The following is a 22,199-nucleotide window of genomic DNA, read 5'->3' as shown; positions in this document are numbered from 1 at the left end:
TTGCTGACTAATATTCCATTGTTTGGATATACCATAGTTCATCTGTTCTCTAGTTGAGGTACATTTGGGTCATTTATAGTTTTTGGCATTTACAAATAAAGCTGCTATAAATATTGCATACAGGTTTTTGTGTGAACATAGGTTTCATTTCTCTTGGGTAAACACTAGGAATGGGATGACTGGGTCCTAGGTGTATATATATACTTAACTTTAAAAGAAACTGCCAAACCATTTTCCAGAATAGTTATAGCATTTTGCATTCCCAACAGAGTTATAGTTGCTGTGTATTCTCCTTAGCACTTAATATTGTCAGGTTTTTAAAATTTTAGTCATTCTGATAGGTGTGTAGTGATATTTCATTGTGGATTTAATTTGCATTTCCCTAATGACTAATGATGTTGAGCATCTATTAATGTGATTGTTTGCCATCTTTATATGTAATAAAGTGTCTGTTCAAATCTTTTGCTTATTTTAAAAAATTGAGTTGTTTCCTTACTATTGAGTTATGAGAGTTCTTTATATATTTTGGACACAAGTTTTTTATCTGATATGTGATCTTCTAGTCTGATTTGTTTTTTTATTCTGTTAACAGTGTCTTTTGAAGAGCAGAGGTTCTTAATTTTGAAGTTCAATTTATCCTTTTTTCAATGAATGAGGTCACAAATATTTTTTCCTATATTTTCTTGTAGCAATTTTATATCTTTAGGTATACCTTTAGGTCTGTGATCCATTTTGAGTTAATTTTTGTATATGGTGTGAGGTATGGGTAGAGATTCATTTTTTTGCATATGGATATCCAATTGTTTCAGCACGATTTGTTGAAAAGACTGTCCTTTCTTCATGGAATTGCCTTTGCCACTTTGTTATTCTTTTTCAGAATTGTTTTAGATATTTTAGTTCCTTTATCTTTTCATACAAAAATTCAGAATCAGCTTGTTGATTTTTACAAAAAGTCCTGCTGGGATTTTTATTGGGACTGTGTTGAATCTATATAGCAATTTGGGAAGAACTGATATCTTAACTGTATTGAGCCTTCCAATCACATTAGTAGATTTTTAATTAATTCTAATTAATTTAGAGAGAGTGGAGTAGAGCACCGATGCCTTCTCTAGTTGTTTAATAATAAATCATACTGAAATTGACCCTTAAAGAATAAGCACTTAATTAAGTTGATGCTCTGTTTGAAGGTAGTTCTTAGTGAGGGAAGAATCTTTAGCATCACGGAGGAGGGAGATTCCAGTTCCTTCTCTTTTTCAAAGGCTTGATCTGGAACCACTACAAGATAACTGGCTCAACCTTTAGAAGAAAGAAAAGCAAAAAGTCAGACAAACTTCATAAATGAGGCTGGTCTCCTTGCCTGCCAAGTGCCCTTGGTAGCAGTTTTCTATTTTCAGATCAAGAGTTCTCCAGGTTAAGGAGGGAACTGCCACGAAGGACTTCAGACCCCCACATCTAGTCCTCCTTTGCTTTCGTTTCTTCCAGCTCTGCAATATTGGGCTAACTGTTAAGAGTGGGCCGCGCAGGAAGCAGATTTAATTGAACCACAGCATGTGGGGTGTGCCTGCCTCCGGGCTAGCTGCTTGGATCACTCAAAGAGCTTTCAGACAAAGGAGTTGAGACATTAAATATGAAAATGGGCTCTGCCAATTTCTCAATAGTCTGGAAAGAATGCCTGATGGGTTGGTGAATGTGAGGCAAGTCAGCAGATGGTGTTGTGGGTTAGTACATATTAAATCTTTTCTGCTTTTCCACTAATGTCATTATCTTAGGCAGCTTTTATAAATTAATTCATCAGTTTTCAAAAGGCCGCGTTAATGAGACTGCCAGAGGTTTCAGACCTCCTTACTATAGTCCAAGAAACTACAATGTGAGGGGTGGGATGGGAGATTTTTTTAAATTACATTTTAAAATTATATTTGTATTAGCTCACTGGAAAAAAATTCAATCAATACAGAAATACAGAATACAAATAAAATGCTCAGGTTCTTCTCACCTCTCTGCTACTCACAGTTGCCAGAGTTGACCACAGTTTGAAAGTGTAGTGTATGCTTCAGGCCATTTGCTATCTTTATACAAAAGTGACTATGTGAGATTGTTTTGTTTGTTTTTAACCTAAAATGGGATCATATTTTACAAACGATTTTGCAAACTTGTTTTTTTATTTACCTTGTCTATAGATCATGGATACAATTTTGTCTTAGTTCTTACAAATCTACTTTATTCTTTTTCAATGGTTGTTGAATATCCCATGACTCATTTTTCCATTCTCCAGTTGATAGATGTTTAAGTTGCCTCCAGTATTTCTCTGTCATAAATTATGCTGCCATGGACATTCCATACACATATTCTTACATGCTTATAAGAGTATTTCTTAAGAGACATTGATAGAAAGTAGGATTAGCCACTCAGATTGTAGGTGCAGGTCTAGATCTAATTGGTGGAGCTAAATTGCCCTCCCTTAATGGTGAAGGAGCACTCTCTTTTCTCCATCATTCACCAGCATGGAATATTGTCACTCTTTAACGTTTTTTACCATGATAAGTAAAAAAATTGTCTTTTGAAATTGTCATTTGTCTCATCTAGTGAAATTGAGCATCTTATCTTATTGATTAGTGTTATATATTTAGTCTATGAGTTGCCTATCTTTTTTTTTCTTCTATTTTTCTACTTAGGAATTAATTGTAGTGGAAATACTTCATATAAATACTGATAGTATTTGGCCAAGTGATACCCAGAGGAAAGTTTATATCTTTAAATTCATTTGTTAAGACACAAGAAAGACTAACGCTTAACCAAAAGAAAGTAGCAGAGAGGAATTAATAAAGATAAAAGTAGGTAGTATACTTCATATACTGTATGTGTGCATGTTACACCTCAAATAAAGAAAAAAATAAAAGCAGAAACAATGAAGTAAAAAAAAAAGCAATAGAGTTGATCATTACAATGAAAACTTGTTTGTTTTTATAAAGATATCTGACAATCTGATCAAGAAAAGAGAAAAAAACACAAAATATAGGAATAATATAAAGAATATATATAAGGACAAATTCAGAGAATTTTTAAAATCTCTCTGATTTTAAGATTATTTTAAGATTATTTTAAAATCTTAAAAAGAGAATTTATAGGAATAAATTTTATGTGGTTAGTTAGAGTTGCTACTGTCCCTCTGGGATGAATTGTCTGAGAGAGTTATTGGCCCATCAAAATGACTGGTGGAAGTAGGGTTTCTACTGACATTTAGTGACTGGTGACCAGGAATGCTAAGCATCTTGCACTATGCAGGACATTTCGGTGAAGAATTTTCCCACCCAAAAATGTGATTTGTGTCTGTAGATATTACAAAAACTGACAGAAGTAGAAAGCTTTAGTAGATTAATGAAGCAGAAAACCCATCCCCCCCAAAAGGCACTAGGCCTAGATGGTTTTATGATAGTTTTATCCAACAATGTATTCCTCTGTTATTTAAATTGTTTCAAATGTAGAAAAATTCTTCTGAAATTATTATATAAGGCTAGCATAACTGAGAGCAGTATTTCCTGTTTCGTGTTGCATAGTCATTTATTTCTCTTTAGTGTTTAACTCTTTGCCCACTGGACATTCTGGACATACTACTGCTCAGAGAAACAGTGGATAACTTTCCAGGTTTAATAGCAAATAGAAAAGTAGCCAAGAACTCTAAAAGTCATTATTCTCTGTGGTGCTTTTCTGCAGCATCCACTAATGGTGCCTAGGTCTAGGTGAAGTGGTTACTTAGGAGAGGGATGAATCAGTATCAGAAGACAGTGATACATGTGGACTCCTTGGCACACAGCTACACTTCTGAAGTTTTTTAGATGCAATTAAGTCAATGTTCCTGAGAACTATGCATTTATTTAGGTCTGTGTGAAGTTTGTGCATGAGTATGAAGACCTTAATCCTCTTGGAGGGAAGGAAAATGTTGTTTTAGCTTCTCCCTACTGCCGCATCCAGGGTGCTGCCAATTCCTGAGCCTTTGGGGAATTCTATAGTGTAAGTCTTGGCTTTTTCGTTTGCCAACTTGGGATTCTCAGGTGTGCTTCCATCTGCAGTCTTACTTTTACTTTTTGTTTAGTAAGACTCCAGGAAGAAGATTAAATAGGTACCTGTGTTCAGTCCACCATGTTTACCTGGAAGTCCAGGCTAGCAGATTCCGAGGACTAAATTTGGGTGCTTTTCCCAAAGGCAAGAAATGTAAATGAGACAGTTTAATAATTAAGCTTTGTCTTCAGCAGTGTCCTCTTCTCTCACCTTCTTATGTTAGAGGAGCTCCTGCCAAAAGCCCCACTGTGTAACTGTCTTGCTCTTATCAATTTATGTTTCTGAGTTGGGATAGTTCACTTTTCTTTCCATTATGGAACAAGTCCAAGCCTTGTGAACTATACACCTGTATTTTCTTCCACCAGATATATCAACAGCCATTTATATACATATGTAAAATAATCTTAAAAGGGAAGAATACGTTAAGTTCATATAAAGTGGTATAAAAGTAATTTTGGAGTTCAAAAGAGGGATACATTATGTCAGTGTAGGAGATCAGGGATGGCTTTATGGAGGAAGTGGCATTTGAGCTGAACCCCAAAATTGAGAATTCTACTTGATAGGCAGAAGTAAGGAGGAAGGAAAGGGCATTCCAGGCAGAGGGAGTAGCATAAACAACAGTAAGATGATGGGAGAGTACATGTTTGGAGAATGGTAAGTAATCCAGTTTAGCTGGAACAAAGAACCGATCATAGAGTATTACATCTCAAATGTCAGTCTTTATTCCAAAGACAGTGCAGTGTTGTTGAAGCTTTTTGAGTGAGGCAATAGGATAGAAACCACACTTTAAGTATGAATTATTGTGGGATCTTAGATTACAATTGGGAGAGACTGGAGGCAGGAATACCCTAAAGTCAAGAGACTTGAGGGAATCTCTTGAAGGAAATTAGGGCCCAAACTGGGGGGACAGAAGGAAGTGATAGGAAGGAGGGTATGGATGGCAGAGGTATTGAGGAGGCAGAATTAACAGGACCTTACAAACAAATGTGGAAGAATGAGGAGGAGAGGGTATTGAGGATGATTCTGAGGTTTTAAACCTGGTTAATTGGGAAAATATTGTGCAACTAACAGATATAAGGGATTAAAGGAGGGACATGTTTGAGGGGAGATGTTAAGTTTAATTTTGAATATGTTAAGTTTGAGGTGTTTCAAGTGCCAGGAGAACATTTAGGTAAAAATACTCCATAAACACTTGGAAATGTGGATCTGATATTCAAGACAGGTGTAAAGATTAGAAATATGGAATCATGAATCATCCAAGTTGAAGTGATGGTTAACATAAAAGATAATCAGTTGCTGAGGGGAAGACTAGAGAGTTCGAAGAAGTCAAGAGTAGAACTTATATTTAGAGGCACAAGGGGAAAGAAACATAAGAAGATAACCAGAATAATTCATTGTCTTAGAAGCCAAGGCTGAATGTGATGGAAACCCCAAAATAACTGTGGTTTAAACAAGATAGAAGTCCAGAAGTAAGGAGTCCAGGGCTAGCATGGAAGTTCATGATGGTCAAGGACCTAGTCTCCTGCCGTCTCATGGTTCAAGATGACTAGTCAAGTTCAGGCTATCAGCACAGGAAGGAAGAAAGGAGAGAAGAAGGGCACTTTAAAGACAGTTCTCAAAAGTTGCATATACCACTTTCATTTATAACCCATTGGTGAGAACTTGGTCACGTGGCTACACCTAGCTAGAAGGAGATGGGAAATGTAGTCTTTATTCTAGGTGGCTGTGAGCCAATCTAAAAAGATCCTATGACCAAGGAAGAAGGTGAGAGTGGGTATTGGGGACAACTAGTAAACAGTGTCAAATGATATAGAAAGAGCTAGACGGATGAAGACTAGAAAAAGGGTTAGGCAGTTAGAAGGCCATTCGTAAATCGTAGATGGGGAAATACTTCTCGTATTTCTCCTACACTGACAGGCAGGTGGGAAGAGATGAAGTTATCCCCAAATTTTTACATGGTGTTGAGAGTAGTTAAGGAAGTTTGTCTGGTCTAAGTGTTCTCAGGAAATTGGTGTGATTGTCCTCCAAGAGTATAGGCACTGTGGGAAAGATGACAGTCTGAAAAGAGTGGAGGAGATGAGGAATCCATCTTAAGGTCTGTTCAAGAGGTGAATGAAAGAATAGCTGGGCCTGGTTCCGTCAGGCTTGCATTTGAATTCTTGCTCTTCTACTTATTGCTGGTGACTGAGGAAGTCATTTAACCTCTTTAAGCATCGTTTTCTACATGTGAAGTAGAGATACAAATTGTTACCTCATGGTTGTTATGAATATTAAAAAAGAAAATACTTAGCACAGTGTTTGGTACAGAATAACTAGTACCTGATACATTGTAGTTGGAAGCCAGCTGAGTTAAATAAATTGGTAGAGGACTCAGTCAGTTGTTTCTTGAGTATTCAGCAGGGCTCAACATTCCAGCAACTGGAGAAGAGAAAGCAAATGGTTGTGCATACCCAGTGTTGGAACTGGCAGAAGATCAAGGGAAACAGAGATGGCAAGTGTGCTATTAAATTAGGCAGGGTTAAATATCATGGCTGGTTGGAGACTGATCCAGGCAGAGCTGGTGTATTGAATAGAGAAGTTGGGGGAGCCAGAGGTCCAACAACAGTAAACAGACTCTTCAGGAGGAGTTTAAAGAAATGGGGGAGACATAAGGTAATCAGGGCCAAGTCAAAGTGGACCAGTCCTGAGTCCCAGGCTGTACCTATGGGTGCTGCAGTGGGTTGAGATGGTTTCTGACCTGAAGATTCTCCAATGTGCTGTTAGACGTCACCCTGAACCAAACTTGCAAGACTGCTGGGCCTTCCCCGGCATTTGAGTTTTATTCTGCTGGTTTATAAGGCCATTTAGAAGAAACCAGTCTCCTTTGCAGAGTTGGGAGAAAAAAAACCAGCCTCTGTGTTCAGTGTTAGCATGAAGAGCCATTTGGAAATGGTTGTAAATGAAAAATGATGATAATGATGGCAGCTACCATTTACTGAATGCTTCTTATGGGCCAGCCATGAGCTGAGTTCATTTACACTGATTAGGTCATTGAATATCTCAAGACAAATCTTCCGAGTAGGATCTATTTTTATCCCTGTTTAATAGATGAGGAAGAAGTGAAGTGTTAGAGCTGGGCCTTAAGCCCTAGTCTGGCTGAATCCAAAGCCTGTTTAACCATGAGGTTAAACCATTTCGTCTGAAGCCCTGCTGCTATTCACGTTCTTAGTATCATAGAGCTGGAAGGGAACTTAGTTCATCTGATCACAGATTCAAACCATACTAAATCTCAAAGCCCTAGAGAATGCATCCCAGCTGTTCATTTTTTGAAAGAGACTCAGAGAGGAAAAATCACAGAGCTGGGACAATAACTCGGGCCTCTTGAATCGCGGTCCAGCTCTTGTTCTAGTTCTCTGGTTGCCATGGTCCAGAATGGACTCTCGGTCTATTTGTTTTATCAGATCACAATCTCCAGCAAATGTCTGCATAACCTAGTCAGCACCTTTCTTTTCGGGAGAGCATAGTGACCCTCCAAAAGTAGCCATGTGCCTAGGAGCTCTCCTGGACACACACAGTTTCTGATGCTCACCACAGTGACTAGACAATTGGAGGGTTCTAATCTTAATGGAACAAGAAAAGCAAAACAGTCTGGGCAACTGGAGTCCCCCAGCCTTCTCCTCGGGGTCTGAGCACTAATCTGACTTAGCGACTCCTCACATGAGCTGCATTTTTCAGCCCTAATTTAAACGGGCAGGGGTGACTGAAAATGTGTAAACGTTAAAATGTTATTATTCAAAAGCCCTTGAGATCCCCATGGATCATCATAGTAATTAAAATGCAGCACAGAAGACCCCTTGCTTCAGCAGCTTACAGGGTAAAAAGAAAATGAACACTCAGAATGAATAAAGCTAGCAAGTTGAAGGGGCTGGGAATTAGCATGCTGGTGTGTCCTCTGCAGTAGAGCAGCTGGCCTTGATGTATGGGGAGAGTAAGGAAACAGCCTCCCTGTGTCCTATTCCCTCCTGTTTCTCTCCTAAAAGGGTAGGTTGTAAGGCGTGCTGAGGGCAGTGTGGGAGGAGGTTGGAAGCTGTGTAGACGGGAGCATGATGATTCCCGTCAGAAGGAAGGCCTCAGGCCTCAAGATTTTCTTCTATGAGACCATGAGTCCCTGGGCACGAAGTTCATGTCTCTGCTTTTTCTAATGTATTTCCACTTCTCTTGAAGCCTGTCAAGGCCTTACTTCTCCTTCAACGCCCAGCTCAAAAGCTACTTCCTTTGAGAAGTCAACTGGTTCAAAATAATCACTTTCTTTTCTGCTCACTGTGGATTTGGTTTATACTTTTCTTAAAGCATCTATTAATTTTTGCCTTGAATTCTAGTTATTTCTGTATATGCTAGTCTCCTCGAATAGCTGGTTAGCCCATTGAGCAGATTCAGTGTCTTCATCTTTATATCTCGTAAGTGCCCCCTTGCAGGCAGACATTTTGCACCTGCCCGTTGAAGGAATGGGTGGTTACAGGACGGTTGTGGGGCCTGTCTCAGGTTCTCGCTTCAGCCCCCTCACCATATTACCTTCTGTCCCTTCCGTCCGCTGTCAAGAGTTGTAAGGATGGTGAAGGCAGTGGATATTTGTACTTGACCTGTGCATTGTCTTTGATGATCCTTGTGACAAACCTGTGAGAACAGAGAAATAGTTGGTCTCACCTGTGAGCAAAATATTTTGTAATGGATCTTGTGTGGGGAATAATAACAATTGTTAACATCTATTGAGAGCTGGCATGTGCCAGGCATGTTTCTAAATGCTTTACATATATAATTTAATTCTCACAGCAATCCTATGAAATAAGCACTGTTAAGATCCCAAAATTATAGATGAGAATACTAGGCACAGGGAAGTTAAGTAATTTGCTCAAGATCTGGCTCTTGATCAGTACATTGTATTGTTAACACCTTGTCCCTGAGAGACCTAATATTATCCTGACTTTACCAAAGAAAGGGACCATTGAGTAGATCTTTTTCCGACCTGTTGATTTGCTAGGAAATCTAGCTTAGCCTTGGATATAGTTTTTTATGGGAAAGAGAACACCAGCTTATTAAGATCCTGAGGTTCTTAGATCTTGACAAGCTTTTCAAATACCAAGGTGTCTTTCCCAGGGAATTGCTGGGATAAGTCATGTAATTATAAGACTCTCTTTTTGTGATTTCTTATACTTCATTAAGTATTGGTGGATTGTGGTTTCTGTAATGGGATTATGACTTTCAGAAATTCATCTGCTTCACATATTTCCTTCTTCCATAAGTTTCCATTCCTTCTTTCTGCCCACTTCTTTCCCCTTGCCATCTGTCTGCTATTGAGCTCTTGGCATCTGTCTCTCTTTCTTCATTGATGGCTCGCATGAATGGGTGGCTTTTTGACAGGGCCTTCATTGTCGGCTCCCACAGCAGCAGTCTGAACATTCTCTGTGGCCTGGGTTCTGAGTCCACCCAGGCAGTGTGAGCCATGCTGGCTCCCAGTTCTGGACTGTAGTGTTTTGCTTTTGTTGTGGGACTCCCCTTCCCCACACACACAAAAAAAGTTAAATAAGAAGCTAAAGGCTGATGCAAAGGAATAGAAGTCTGTGGTCCTGTTACCAAAATCTTCTTTTTGTATTCAAATGTAGTCAGAGGGACATTGCACCTTGGCCCGGCTTCTATAGGTGGTGGGCCATTAGAATATAGTCCTAGAGGTGGCAAACTTTGTAGCCTGGTTGACTCTCCCCATCAAACTCTCCTGGGAAGTGCCGTTGGCCTGAACCACATTAGATGGTCATGTGTCATCTTCTTTGTGGCCGCACCATGCAACACCACAAGGCAGCTTGGTTCAGCCTGTCAGTTGTCCTATGTGGTATTCATAGCCCTGAAGTCATGGCTTCCTGGGGCCTGAGTTAAGCTGTATGGAACTCTTATGTATGCAGCATTTCTTCTTCCCTAGAGAAATGATTCAAATTGTTCAGTGCTTATTCAGTGCTCTGGACCTGACCTTGGGGGTGTAGGGTTTATGAGTTAGGGGTGTGAAAGTCCCAAACCAGTCAAGTGTAGAAAAAGGAGATGCCAAAGTTCATACTTCTGGGCTCCTGTGGATAAGTAATCAGAGCTATAAAGTGGAGCTAATTGGCTGCCCCCTCTGCAGCCTCTGCAGACTTGCCAAAAGCTGAACAGACTGTGGAGAATGAACCATTCTTCTTGAGAGGGTGGAGTGAATGGAACCATGTCCCTGCTCAGACCTCAGGGTGACAGGCGCAGTATGAGAGCTGGTTGCTGGGATCCTTCCTTAGAGGCTGTCTTGGAGGAGCCAGCGTTGTGGGACACTAGATCATGCATGGGCAGTGAAGACTGTTTTAGTGTAAAGTGCACCCCTCCTCACCTCACTATTCTGTTGAGCTGCGGAACTGAGCTTCGAGAAGGGGCCTTGGGGCTGCAGGCAAGCTGATGAGGGAGAGTGGGTCCTGTGCAGGCAGTAACAGGAGAGGCACCCAGGCAGGGCCATGCAGCAGCCCCTGAGGGGGAGAAGTTTGCCATCACAGTATGGTGGAGACTTGGAGTCTCATCACCATCATAACATAAAAGAGATTTTTTTACCATGCAGTCCAACCCGCTTATTTTAGATACTGAAGTCTGGCAAGGTGAGATCATTGCTAAGGCCACACAGCTAGAGAGCAGCACAGCCAGGACCAGAGCCAGGTGTTCAGACACCTAGGTTAAAGCCTTCTGCCCCACCACCTTGGGCAAACTACTAAAGGCCTGAGGGCCTTAGATTTCTCATCTGTAAAAATAGTTGAACTTGACTTTCGGTTCTAAGATTCTCTGATCTCATGAACAGTTCTTAGGAGCTTTGGGCAGACCTGGGAATCATTTGGTGTATGTACCATAGATTCCACCTACAGAGAAAATAACATTGAATATTAGCTTTGGGATATGAGTTAGTACTGGACAGAGGGTTGGTATCTTCCCTGCTGATGTGGGTTAAAATCTCTAATGGGTCTGAGTTCATGCAGCGCTAGACTCTTGGGTGTCCCAGTGTGATACTGATGTTGGACTCTGATTTGGTCAATTATTTATGCTACTCCAGGGCAGAGATATTTGATATCTTGGGTGAGTGTCCAGTAGTAGTTGGCCTCATGAGCCAGCAGTGTCAGATTTCTGGGATGTTAGGGAGGTCTTGATACTGCAGATGTCTCTTGGCATTGACAAATTAGACCATTTTGTTTTCAGTGGATCAACTAAGGTTAAACTTAAACAAATAGGAGCAGCTGGGAGGCTTTGGAAGGAGTGAGATATGCACATTCTCAAAAAAAAAAAAAAAAGTCTGCTCCCTGAGGAAGGAAGGATGAGGCGTGGAACTTTGAATAGCCCCTTCTGAGGAAGGAAGCAGTTATTTCTCTGCTGGTTTGTTTTGCACTTTCAGTTAAGGAATTCCAGAAGTTGCAGGTTGTGGATCATGACCTCCATTTTTTTTCCCTCTGTTGTTGCTTGCCAAAGGAAGGGAGGGGGGGTGGCTCTAAATAACACTTTGGCCTTTATGGAAATGTATCAGATGTTCCAGGAGTGAGTCTGGCTTGCTCATGCTTGCTTGCTGGCGCGCCCTCTCTCTTTCTCTCTCACTTTTACTTCGTGTTCGCTCACTCTCTCCTCACTTGTGTCCTTTCTGTAGGATATAGTTAGCACTTCTTCTCGCCTTATATAGCAAGGTCTGGTCGTTAATGTTAACAGAAATCTAACAACAGGGAAGGCTGCCAGATAGCATTAATCAGGCCAGTGTTTGGAATTTCATAAATGCTCTGACTTTGGGTACAAATTGAACATTAAGAACAGTATGAAACTGTTTTCTTCCTTCCTTTCTCTTTTTCTCTGCCTCTGCCCTCTCCCCAGCCCATTCAGCTGCTCTTTCTTTCCCTCTGGTTTTGAATTCCTCTGCTCTACTGTACACTCGCTGCATTGGAACTTTGTTGATTTTTGCCATGTTTAATTTTTTATTTCTCTGTCTCTCTGTCCACTCCAAGACCACAGGCGGAGCAGCAGCAGCCGGAGCCAGGACTCTGCGGAGGGGCAGGACGGGCAGGTCCCAGAGCAGTTCTCAGGTCTCCTCCACGGCTCCTCCCCGGTGTGTGAGGTGGGGCAGGACCCTTTTCAGCTACTCTCTGCCGCTGGCCAGAGCTGTCCAGAGGGGTCCCCTGCGCAGGGTGCCTGCCACGAGGCCAGCATGCAGCTGGAGGAGACAAGTGTGCACGCTCCTGGAGCCTCCCTGCCCAGTGTCCTGGACCAGAGTAAAAGAGTGGGCTATGCAGCAGGCCTGCCCACCACCAACAGCCAATCGCACCCTGAAACTTTGACTCACACAGCATCTTCACACCCTGGTGGTGCCGAGGAAGAAGGAGGCCGGAGTGGGGCCAGGAGCCGAGCCCCTCCCACCAGCAAACCAAAAGCTGAACTCAAACTCAGTCGCAGCTTGTCCAAGTCTGACTCTGATCTCCTGACCTGCTCACCCACGGAGGACGCTACAATGGGGAGCCGGAGCGAGTCCTTGTCCAACTGCAGCATCGGGAAGAAGAGGCTAGAAAAGTCACCCTCTTTTGCCTCGGAGTGGGATGAGGTAAGGCTGCATGACGTCACAGAAAACTGGGCTGGCTGCAGCCCACCTCGGCTCCCCTGTGTGCCGACTCCTGGGACCAGGATGTGGGCCAGGGTTGCCCTGGTTCCTTCACACTGCGACCAGAGTGTTTCTGACAGCTGTGAGGCAGGCAAGCCCCACGTAGGCAGAGCAGGGGATCTTACTGCCTGGATCGCAGGTCCATTCATGGTTAAACTGGAGGGTGGAGGCCCCAGCAGAACAGGACTGAGGGAGAGGCAGTTCCTAGAAATGACATGCTGTTTGGAAATGTTTGGATCCCATCAGCCCCATTGAGGGAGTCTTGTTCACCCTGAAGATGCTTAAGAAGAGCTGAGTACTTCCTATGATTCTTCAGGAGGAAGAGAGCAGATCCAGGGTTAGCTAGGAGGAGGGGAGGGAGGCAGTGCTTTGAGAGGAGCCACTGAAAGGGGATCAGAAGGGGGCTTTTCTGTTTCCTGCTCCTTCGTGATTATCTGTGTTCCCCTGGAAGACCAGATGCCTCTCCCAGCAGAAGCGTCCTGCCGATCCCACATTCCCGGGTTGGTGAGGCAGAGAGCTAGATGGTTCAGGAAACAAAGAGAGATTAGTGAGGAGAAAACATTCAGAGTCTGAGGCCCAGTTTCCTTTCATAACTATTGTTATAGAATGGTTGGAAATATGTATATTTCCACTGAATATTTTTCAGTGACCTGTGACATGTCTTACTGGGCAGAAGAATGTGTTTCTCAAAGATTGGTAAACACCCAGGGAATGTTAAAGTGCTACTCTTGCAGGCTTCTTGCTGGAAGGAAGCTGCCTTTGAAGTGGACTGGGTCTATCTCCCAGGAATATTTTCAAGACATGAATTTAGCTCTCCAAGAGGAGGGGAACAGTACAGCTGACATGTCCATTTGAACAATCTGTAGACTAAATGCCCTACCCAACTGTATTCAGGTTGCAGCTGCAAAATTATATAAACCAAAGCTAATCCCATTCCTACTGTGGGAACAGGGCGGGGGCAATTCCTACAGCACTCTTATCTCCAGATAAAATGAGGTTTGGGACTCTGTTTAGTCAGGGACGGAGGAATCCTGTGCAGTAGAAGATTTTCACTGTTTAGTAAATCAAGATTTGTTGACCCTGTGTTAGATGCCCGGCCCCTTAAAGAAAATCAGTGTGAGTAAGTGAGCTTCTGGCCCCCGGGAGATTACACACATGAGTATGTGTGTTTGTAGGAATGTGTGCTTTGCCTTTGGTTTTCAAAACAGAGTTTTACTAATTTGTAGACGAGTATAGGATAAGGCAGTTTACAAGTAAGATAAGTGCAATATGCTCTGAAATGGCAGGAGAGGGCAATAGAAGAAAACATCCCTGGGAGTGGGTGGGTGGAGACAGGAGGTGTGAGAGGGTGGAAAGGGGCTTCAGGAAAGATCACAGAGAAGTGGAATTTGACGTGGAATTAAAGAACCAAGTGTTTTGGTTAAAACCAAATTGAAGCTAGTGGGGTGAAGCAAGGACATTGCAGGTTGGAGAGAATAGCATGAGCAAAGGTGTGGAGTTTGCTAAAGCTTAGGTCATTTGTTTTCTGTAGAGTGTAGAGTTTGTATAGGGGAGAAAACGAAACAAGAAAGTGAGATTGGGACCAGAGCGTGAGAGGGGCTTGACCATGAGCCTGAGAAGTGAGTATTTGACTTGCTATCAAAGCACTTTCTCAGAATCTTTCAAATGGGCTGGAAGACAGCTTTACCAATCTAATGAATTACCTCTTCTTTTTGGCTCCATCTCCTGAGCATACTCTCTACCTGAGAGGTCGGTAGTGCTGGGTGATTCTTCACAGATATTCATGTTCTCTTAGCATGCAGCATTGCCAGGCAGTCTTATGAGCTCCACCATTTCCTCCTGGAGGAGAAACTTGAATCACGGAGACACAGCCCGGCTTAACTGAAGTTGGCTGTTTGTGAGGGGAGGTTCACATGCTGATATTTCCTTTGCAGGTAGAGATTGCGGGTGGGTACAGTGAACCCGGGGGCTGTTCAAGGTCTAGTGTCCTGGGCCAGTCTGTAGTGTGGCTGAACCACCAGCCGCACTGTTAGATTTTAAATTTGAAAAAACTAAAGGCAACTGAGGTCTTAGTGGAAAGAATTCAGAAGATCGAGCTTTGCTTGCATAGTAAACATTAACAGGGCCCTTTATGCATGACCCTTGGACATTGTTTTTGAGTTGTATTATACTTGGTTTTTGTGGATATTTCTATCTAAAGAGAAACTTCAGAAGTGTTTCCCCCAGTGCTTGGTCCTAAACCCTGGGCCTTGGCAGAATTTCCTAGAACAGGACATTAGTTAAATGGCTGCTCCCCAACCTACCCCTGACCAGTGCCTGAAGGCTGCTTTGCTGTATCTTGTGCTTGATGATTTTTTTCTTTATTGTCATTGGATCTCCAGAAGGTGGGGAAGGCTGCTTTCAGGGAGCTGGGGCCCCACTCAGCTCTTCACCATGGGGCCTGGGAGGGAGAGGAAGGCTCTGGGGGCCTGGGCAGCTGTGATCCCAGCACAGATGGAGTTGTGTGTGAGTCGGCCAGGCCTCTCCTGGAAGGCAGTGCAGGGTAGTACACAGGGCTCAGGCCCCGGAGTCAGCAGATCTGGCTTTGAGCTCCAGCTCCACCATCGGTCCGCCTGATTTGTGGTTGGCCCCAGGAAGCCTCAGTGTTATTATCCTTATTTGTGAAACAGAGGCAGTCAAGTCTGTGTTCAGAGTTGTTTTTACCAATGAGACATGTGTTTAAGTACCTAGCACAGTTCCTAGTATGCATAAAGTATCGAGTAAATGGTATATATTAATATTAGTTTTGTGCCTGGAACTTGAGAGAATGGGAACTGAGGCCTGGAGTGTCTTCAGACTTTAAGAAAGGCAGAGCTTTTGGGGGGTGGTCTGATGGTGGCAGAATGACTGGGAAGCAGTGGAGTTCAAGCCTTTCAAACCATGACTTCCTGCACAGCTCTGCCCCACCCCAGAGGCGGAAGAGCCCACCCGGCCTGGGAAAGTAGGGCAGGCACCCTCCATGGTTCTCTGAGAAATTAATGAGCCTTTCTGCCTTACTCCCCGAGAGGAGAAGAGAGGTTAGAGAGAAATCTGCAGCCTTCTCTATGTTTATTTTTCAAATGTGTTCTTGCACATAATGGCCAGCAGTGGCTACTTGATTGGTTGATTCATTGGGATGATGTTTTATAGTTGGGAACATGCACAGCTGATAGATGAGGAGTCACTTTCTCCAAATACAGACTGCTCCTCCCAGGTGGTTAATGCAGCCCTTGTTGAGTTACCAGGACAAGACAAACTTCTGCAAGTTAGCCTGGTTAAGGTAAACCTGTGAGACAGCATCCATTAGTGACACTAGAATTCTCCCTGTTTTCTGTTATGTTTTTGGTAAAAAAAAAAGTAATAGAGTTTGCTTTTAAAAGAGCTCACCCTAAGAGGAGATCTAAATCCAAGCTTCAATAGATATTTTCTGTGTTCTCAGTCAAGTCAAAGCACTGTTTGTTGTCTTAATGATCCCTGGGGCCTAAGAGAAGGTAAACCGAGAAGTTGTATGTAAATAAAACTTTAAAAATATATAGATAAGGAGTGGGAAAATGACCTACATCTCTCTACACCTGGTTAATTTCTCTTAACGATATATGTCCAAATTTGGGGTCTTAGTGTATTTACTGATTTATAATTTGCTTTTCTTACCTAATTGCTACATACTGTGGATATGTTACCATGGCAACCTCAGTAAGACTTGGATTCATTCTAAAAGGCATAGTGTTCTGTTATATGGCTATATCATAAGGTTAGTTCGTTTGTTGTTTAAACTATTCTCTAATTGTTAGACACTGTACAGGGCATTTTCCGTCAGCCCTTCGGGTATGTTCCCCACCCTGCTCTACCTGCCTGTGTGCTCCAGGAGGCTGACCTGTGTGGACTGCATCACTGGGCCAAGGAAATCTTGGATTGGCCGTGTCCGCCTACTGAAGACCACCACTCCTGTGAGGGACCCTCTTCCAATAGCTGCTCTCTCTGGGTTCTGGTAACCAGTTCCTCCCCTTGACACTTCCAGCCTGGGGCTCCTGGCTGTGACTAGCTCCCATCCCTGTTACTCTCCCCGTACCCTACCCAAACCTGTATAAATAATCCCTTTATTAAGTTCCTTCCTTTGCCCGGTTTGTGCCATCTTTTTCCTGCAGGGACCCTGAGTGATACATTTTTAGCACTGTTTCTATCAACTCTAAGCAAGCATAGATGGCTCTGTGCTGGAGCAGTAAACATGGCTCTTGCGTGTAAATTGTAAATTAATCCTCATTTGCAGATGAACCAGAAGGTGTGGTTATTTAGGGTGCTGGGAAGCAGGAGAAATTCATCATTTAACTTGAAGCTTTCCCACCTCCAACTATAGGGAAGAAGCCTGTTCTCCTTTCCACTGAATTGGCAGTGTCGCCAGCATTTCAATTGTGTGCCCCTGAATTACAATCTCCTAGATGTATTTTCGTCCTCTGTCTCTGCAGTGTATGACGCAGCTATGGGTACACACACACAGCAGCAGCAATTAACATCTGAAATAAATACCTCGTAAGAAGAACAAAAATAACTTTCTGGTCAGATTGTGGTTTGAATGTATAAAAAGTGTGTTGGGTCAGATGGGTCTCGCACATATCTGCCTTTGAGTGGGATTGAAGTTTATGAAAGAGAAAACCACAGAAGGCTGCCTGTCTACTTAGCATAAACATTCGAGTCATTTAAAACATGGCTAAAGGCTTAAGTAATAAATTTGTGTTTTGTAGTCCGATTTCATAAATATTAAAATGGAAAATAGGTGAAGAGCAGGGACATGCTTTGTATGCATTTTGTACAAGCTGAGAATAATTTCTGGTCAGGGATTTGGGGAATGTCCTGGTTTCGTCTGAAATGGGGACCCTTGGCTCCTGAATCCCTTGATGGAAGTGAAGTGGCAGCAGCAGGGGGGGCACCCTTCCAGGCCGGTCCCAGACGCTTCACCCTTTCCAGCATACTGTCCAGTTGGAGGCGTGAAGTCATCAAGAGAAAAGCTGATTGGTTCAACTCCACAGAGGCCTTGGTTGCTTTTAACCCTTGAGGGTTGGGTGTGCAAGAAGAAAAATGACTTAGATGTAAAATAGACTTGGGCTTGATTTTCCACTGACAACGGCTAAACTTTCCACACCATATTCTGCAGTGTGTATTGTTCTTTATTACGTAAACAAGCACGCTGTGTAGTCCTTTTTGCTGAGATAGCCGTCCCACTCTTAAACAAGAATGTGACACTCCTACCTCTGGGGACAAATTGGAGCCTGGAGTGTCTGTCCATTTAAGTTTCTTCAGGATATACACAGAAGTCACAACTTTTGTCCTAAATCCTCTAAATTTCCCTTGGTTTTAAGTGGTCTCGTAAGATTGAGGAGTTGTTTCTGCTTTTGTTTTCTTCATATTTAAAAAACAATCTCACTTATTTTATAGGCAGTCCTGAATAAACAATTTTGGCCTTTCTGTCTGGTAAATCCAAGTGTTTTGTTACCCTAAATTTTAAAAAGTATGGACATTTCCATGGCCTCGATGCTAATAGAAGAAACACCATAGTGTTATGAATAAGCTGGAGTGAGTCCTGGCTCTGCATTTAGCTGGTGACGAGAAACTGATGTGGTCAATCTGCCGCCCCCCCCAGCCTCTCGGGATGATCTCTTGATGACGTCATGCCTCCAACTGGACAGCTTGCTGGACAGGGCGGGGCGCCGGCGACCTGGCCTGGAAGGGTGCCGTCCCTGCTATTGCCACTTCACTTCTCATCACAGGAGTCTGAGAGCCTGACTTGTATCTTTTCTTTCCTCATTTTCATGCTTTTCTCTGCTTCTCCAGATTTCCTCATTGCTGCTTTTCCTGTCTTTTTACTCATCCTGCTTCTTTCTTTTCATCTCTTTTCCCTCTTTGCTCTTTCTCCCCTTTTCATCTATGCTCTTTCCTGTCTTTTTACTTTCTTCCTCCTTACTTTTCTGATTTATTCTTCCTTTTCATTCTTATTTTTCCTGTGAAAAATAAGGAGAGGCTTTTCTAGTAGCCTTTCCTTCTCAGCTTTCTCCACCAGAAGGATTTTTATTTTCTCTTTTTAACATTTTTGCCAGTGTTTACCCATTTTTAGTATCCTACAGAGCATTTTACTGCTCCTGGTATCAGCTCACCTCCTCCCCCCGAGGCCACCACCCGCACTGTTGCCCCAGTCCTTTCATAGACAGTCTGGTTCTGTGAATATAGGTGAATATACGAGAAGAATTTGATCTTTTTTTTTTTTTTTACAGATTTATTTATTTATTTTTCCCCCCAAAGCCCCAGTAGATAGTTGTGTGTCATAGTTGCACATCCTTCTAGTTGCTGTATGTGGGACGCGGCCTCAGCATGGCTGGAGAAGCGGTGCGTCGGTGCGCACCCGGGATCCGAACCCAGGCCGCCAGCAGCGGAGCGCGTGCACTTAACCGCTACGCCACTGGGCCGGCCCTGAATCTATCAATCTTTAATGACTTCTGGATTTTGTGTCCTATTTAAAAAGACAAAAAAAATTTTGTTTTCTTATTTTCTTCTAGTCCTTTTATGGTTTCATTTTTCAGGTTTAAATCTTTGTTTCTTCTGGAATTTACTTTCATATCAGGAGTGATAAGCATTCAGTTGACTTTTATTTTTAGCAACTATTTGATCTTGCCCACTATTGGATTCAGTTTTCCAGGTGAGGAAGCTAAAGTTTGAGAGCTGAAATGACTTGCCTAAGATGTTAGATTTGATAAATGAGGGAAGCCAGTTGGAGCTAGGGCTTCCAAGTCTCAATGAGATTGTATTTTGAATATAGGTGAGCTGAATTTTTGTTTGGGCATTAATTAGCAGTTACTTTTCAGTTCCTCTTGTTTCAACCCAAATTATTGCAGCATTGTCTTACTTTTCCCCCCAACTCCAGAAAAAAATGTTGTCTGTGTGTATAAAGGAAAGTAACTTGGAAGAGGGAACTCCTGGGAAAAAGCATGAGTTTTCCTTTTCACTATTAAGGCTTGAAGCATTTCTTCCCTTTCCTGCTGTCCCAGATGTGGTGAGTTCCAGCAATTCTCAAATCAAGAAATTGGAAGGAATCTGAGTTACCATGTCATCCATCTGCCTTATGAACAAAGTCACTTCTGTGTTCTTTAAAAGTGACCTTTCAGCTTTTGCTTGGAAACTCCAAGTGACGCCCTCAGCTGTCCGCCATTACTTGTGTGAAATTGTGGAAACTCCTTTTTTATTTCCAGCTAAAATCAATGACTCCCACCCTATCAGGCTTTACCTTCTGGATCATGTACACTGTCCCGCCTTACAGTTGTTCAGATAATTGAAGCTGCAGTTATGCCCTCCTACCCTCAGACCTTCTTGTGTCTTTGCCAGGCACCCCAGTTCCTTCTGCCTCTCCTCAGATGACTTGTTCTCAAACTGCTTCCATCCTGGCCATTCTCCTCTGTATGAATCCAGGTCATCAGGTCCCCTTGAAGTTGTATGACATCATTACAGATTGCATTATACATTATGATGAGATTTTACTTGTCACATGGCACCTGATAGTGCTTCATCAAGGAGTTTGATGTGCCTCCTACTCTCCTGAAAAATTAAGAGGATAAATTTGTCAGGGAGCCCAAATCAAGGACAGTATGCGTGACCCTTCCAGATCCCCCATGCCCCCATCAGGAGGCCATGCAGAAAGCTGCTCGGTGAAGTGGCTGAGAGCTGTTTGTTGCCTTGTGAAGCTTCCACCTGTTCTGGCTGCTAGGGAGACACAGCTCAGTCTCTGCCGTGTTGTGCTTTTGGGCAAAATCAATGTAGGTCTTCCCTGCACCCCAGCACAGAACAGTGACTGTGCCTACTCTCCACCTAACAGCATAATCATCCTGCTCTGGTTCCTGAGACTTTCTCAGGCGTTGTTTAGCAGCTGCAGGACTCACCGTGACCTTAATTTGCAGGTAAAGATGCTTTGGACTAATTTTTCTTTTGAAATCAATAGGATAGATGAGAACTGGGACAGCCAGGTTGTATAAATGACTTTGAGCCAGGCTCTGTAAAGGATGTCTCAAGCCCTCACGTGCCCTTGACTCTGAACTCTTCCTCTTCTCCTCATCCTGTGGCAGTCACCCAAGTTTCCTCCTGGAATCTCTCCCCTTCACCCCCATTCCCACCTGCCTTCCTAGTATTGCCTCAACAGCCGCCGCCTCAGTATTCTGCTTGCCTCTGAGCTTCTCTAGTCCATCTTACTTGTGGCTGCCTTATGTTCTTAAATATTTTGTATTACCTCCCCTGACTAAAAACATTCCTTGGTGCCCTGTTGCTGCAGTATAAAGTCCAAATTCCTTGGCCTGGATTCATGGTTCTCCAGAAACTGACCCTATGGTCCAGCTTCCCTATTCGGCTTTCTTTCTCATCTTTTGCTCCATTTTCTTGGCTCCAGTCGATTCCTTTGTCCACTAATTTCCTCTGCACTTTGGTTTATACCTTTTTGCCTGCTGGAATGATTGTCTCCATTCTTTTGTTGAAATTCTACCCTTTTTTTAGGCTTGCTCATTCATTTAGTCAACACATTTATCGAGAGCCTACTGTGTGCCAGGCGTTATTTTAGGTGCTGGGCATACAGAAGTGAAATCGTAAACACTCACCCAGCTTTCGAGAGATTTACAGTCAGAAGGGAGAGACAGATATTAAACAAGTACAAACAAATAAAAATATTGTCACAAACCAAGATAAGTGTTCTTGGAAAAAAGACCATAGTGCTATGAGAGGTTGGGAGATGCGGTAGGCCCAGTTTAGCCTGGAGGAGTTAGCCTGGTAAATGGTGGTGGGGACCAGGGGGCCCAGTTCAGGGAGAGGAGAGGTTCAAGCCTCCATCTGCCATCAAACCTGCCTCCTCGCATCTTGAGGTTGCAGAGGCCTTTCCTTTGACAGTTCTCTCCTCAGACGCTCATTTGGCACTTCGGGCGTTGCTGATCTTGTGTTTTTGTGCACGGCCGGTCTCCCTAACCAGAGTAGAGGCGTTTCAGCGGTAGTCATCACAGTTTATTTTTACAAACCCTTAGGCTCCCCAGCCCAAAATGGGCACTTAGAAATGTGAATCAATGATTAAGAACCTTGGAAGGATGTTGGAGGTCCTGAGTCCTTAAAACATCGTGGTCACTCCAAAGAGCTCAAGGTTTGGATTGCTAAAGACTTTGCCATGCTTAGGCATAGATACCTTGCTTTTTCTTCTTGAGGGAGATGTAATAATTAAGTCCTTCTCCATCTCACCCTTAAGTTTTTAATTTTATTTTCTTTTTCATTCTCTAGTAGTAATAGTCCTTTTATACCACAACTGAGGGATTCTAGAGAACATGCAGAATAATTTGCTTCACTGATAGGAGCATAGAAATTTATGGATTTCAGGAGAGGTTTATTGCCAATGTTTTATTGATTTCTCACTTAATTTGATAGATTAGCCCTCCCCTCCATTTCTTGAAGT

General features: G+C 42.8%; 1 protein-coding gene across 7 annotated transcripts in view; it reads left to right on the top strand.

The window, feature by feature from the left end:
• The window catches only part of ANKS1A (ankyrin repeat and sterile alpha motif domain containing 1A), a 183,655-nt gene that overhangs the window by 105,388 nt on the left and 56,068 nt on the right, over window positions 1-22,199 (top strand). For all 7 annotated transcript variants that reach the window (XM_058554559.1, XM_058554556.1, XM_058554553.1 and 4 more), the window contains one exon: window positions 12,075-12,664. In XM_058554559.1, the coding sequence (XP_058410542.1) occupies window positions 12,075-12,664 (590 nt within the window). The remainder of the gene's footprint in view (window positions 1-12,074; window positions 12,665-22,199) is intronic.

Source organism: Diceros bicornis, chromosome 14 (genome assembly GCF_020826845.1).
Source record: "Diceros bicornis minor isolate mBicDic1 chromosome 14, mDicBic1.mat.cur, whole genome shotgun sequence".
Classification (NCBI taxonomy): Eukaryota; Metazoa; Chordata; class Mammalia; order Perissodactyla; family Rhinocerotidae; genus Diceros; species Diceros bicornis.
Note: the sequence above shows the minus strand (reverse complement) of the source record. Positions and strands in the feature narration are given on the sequence as shown.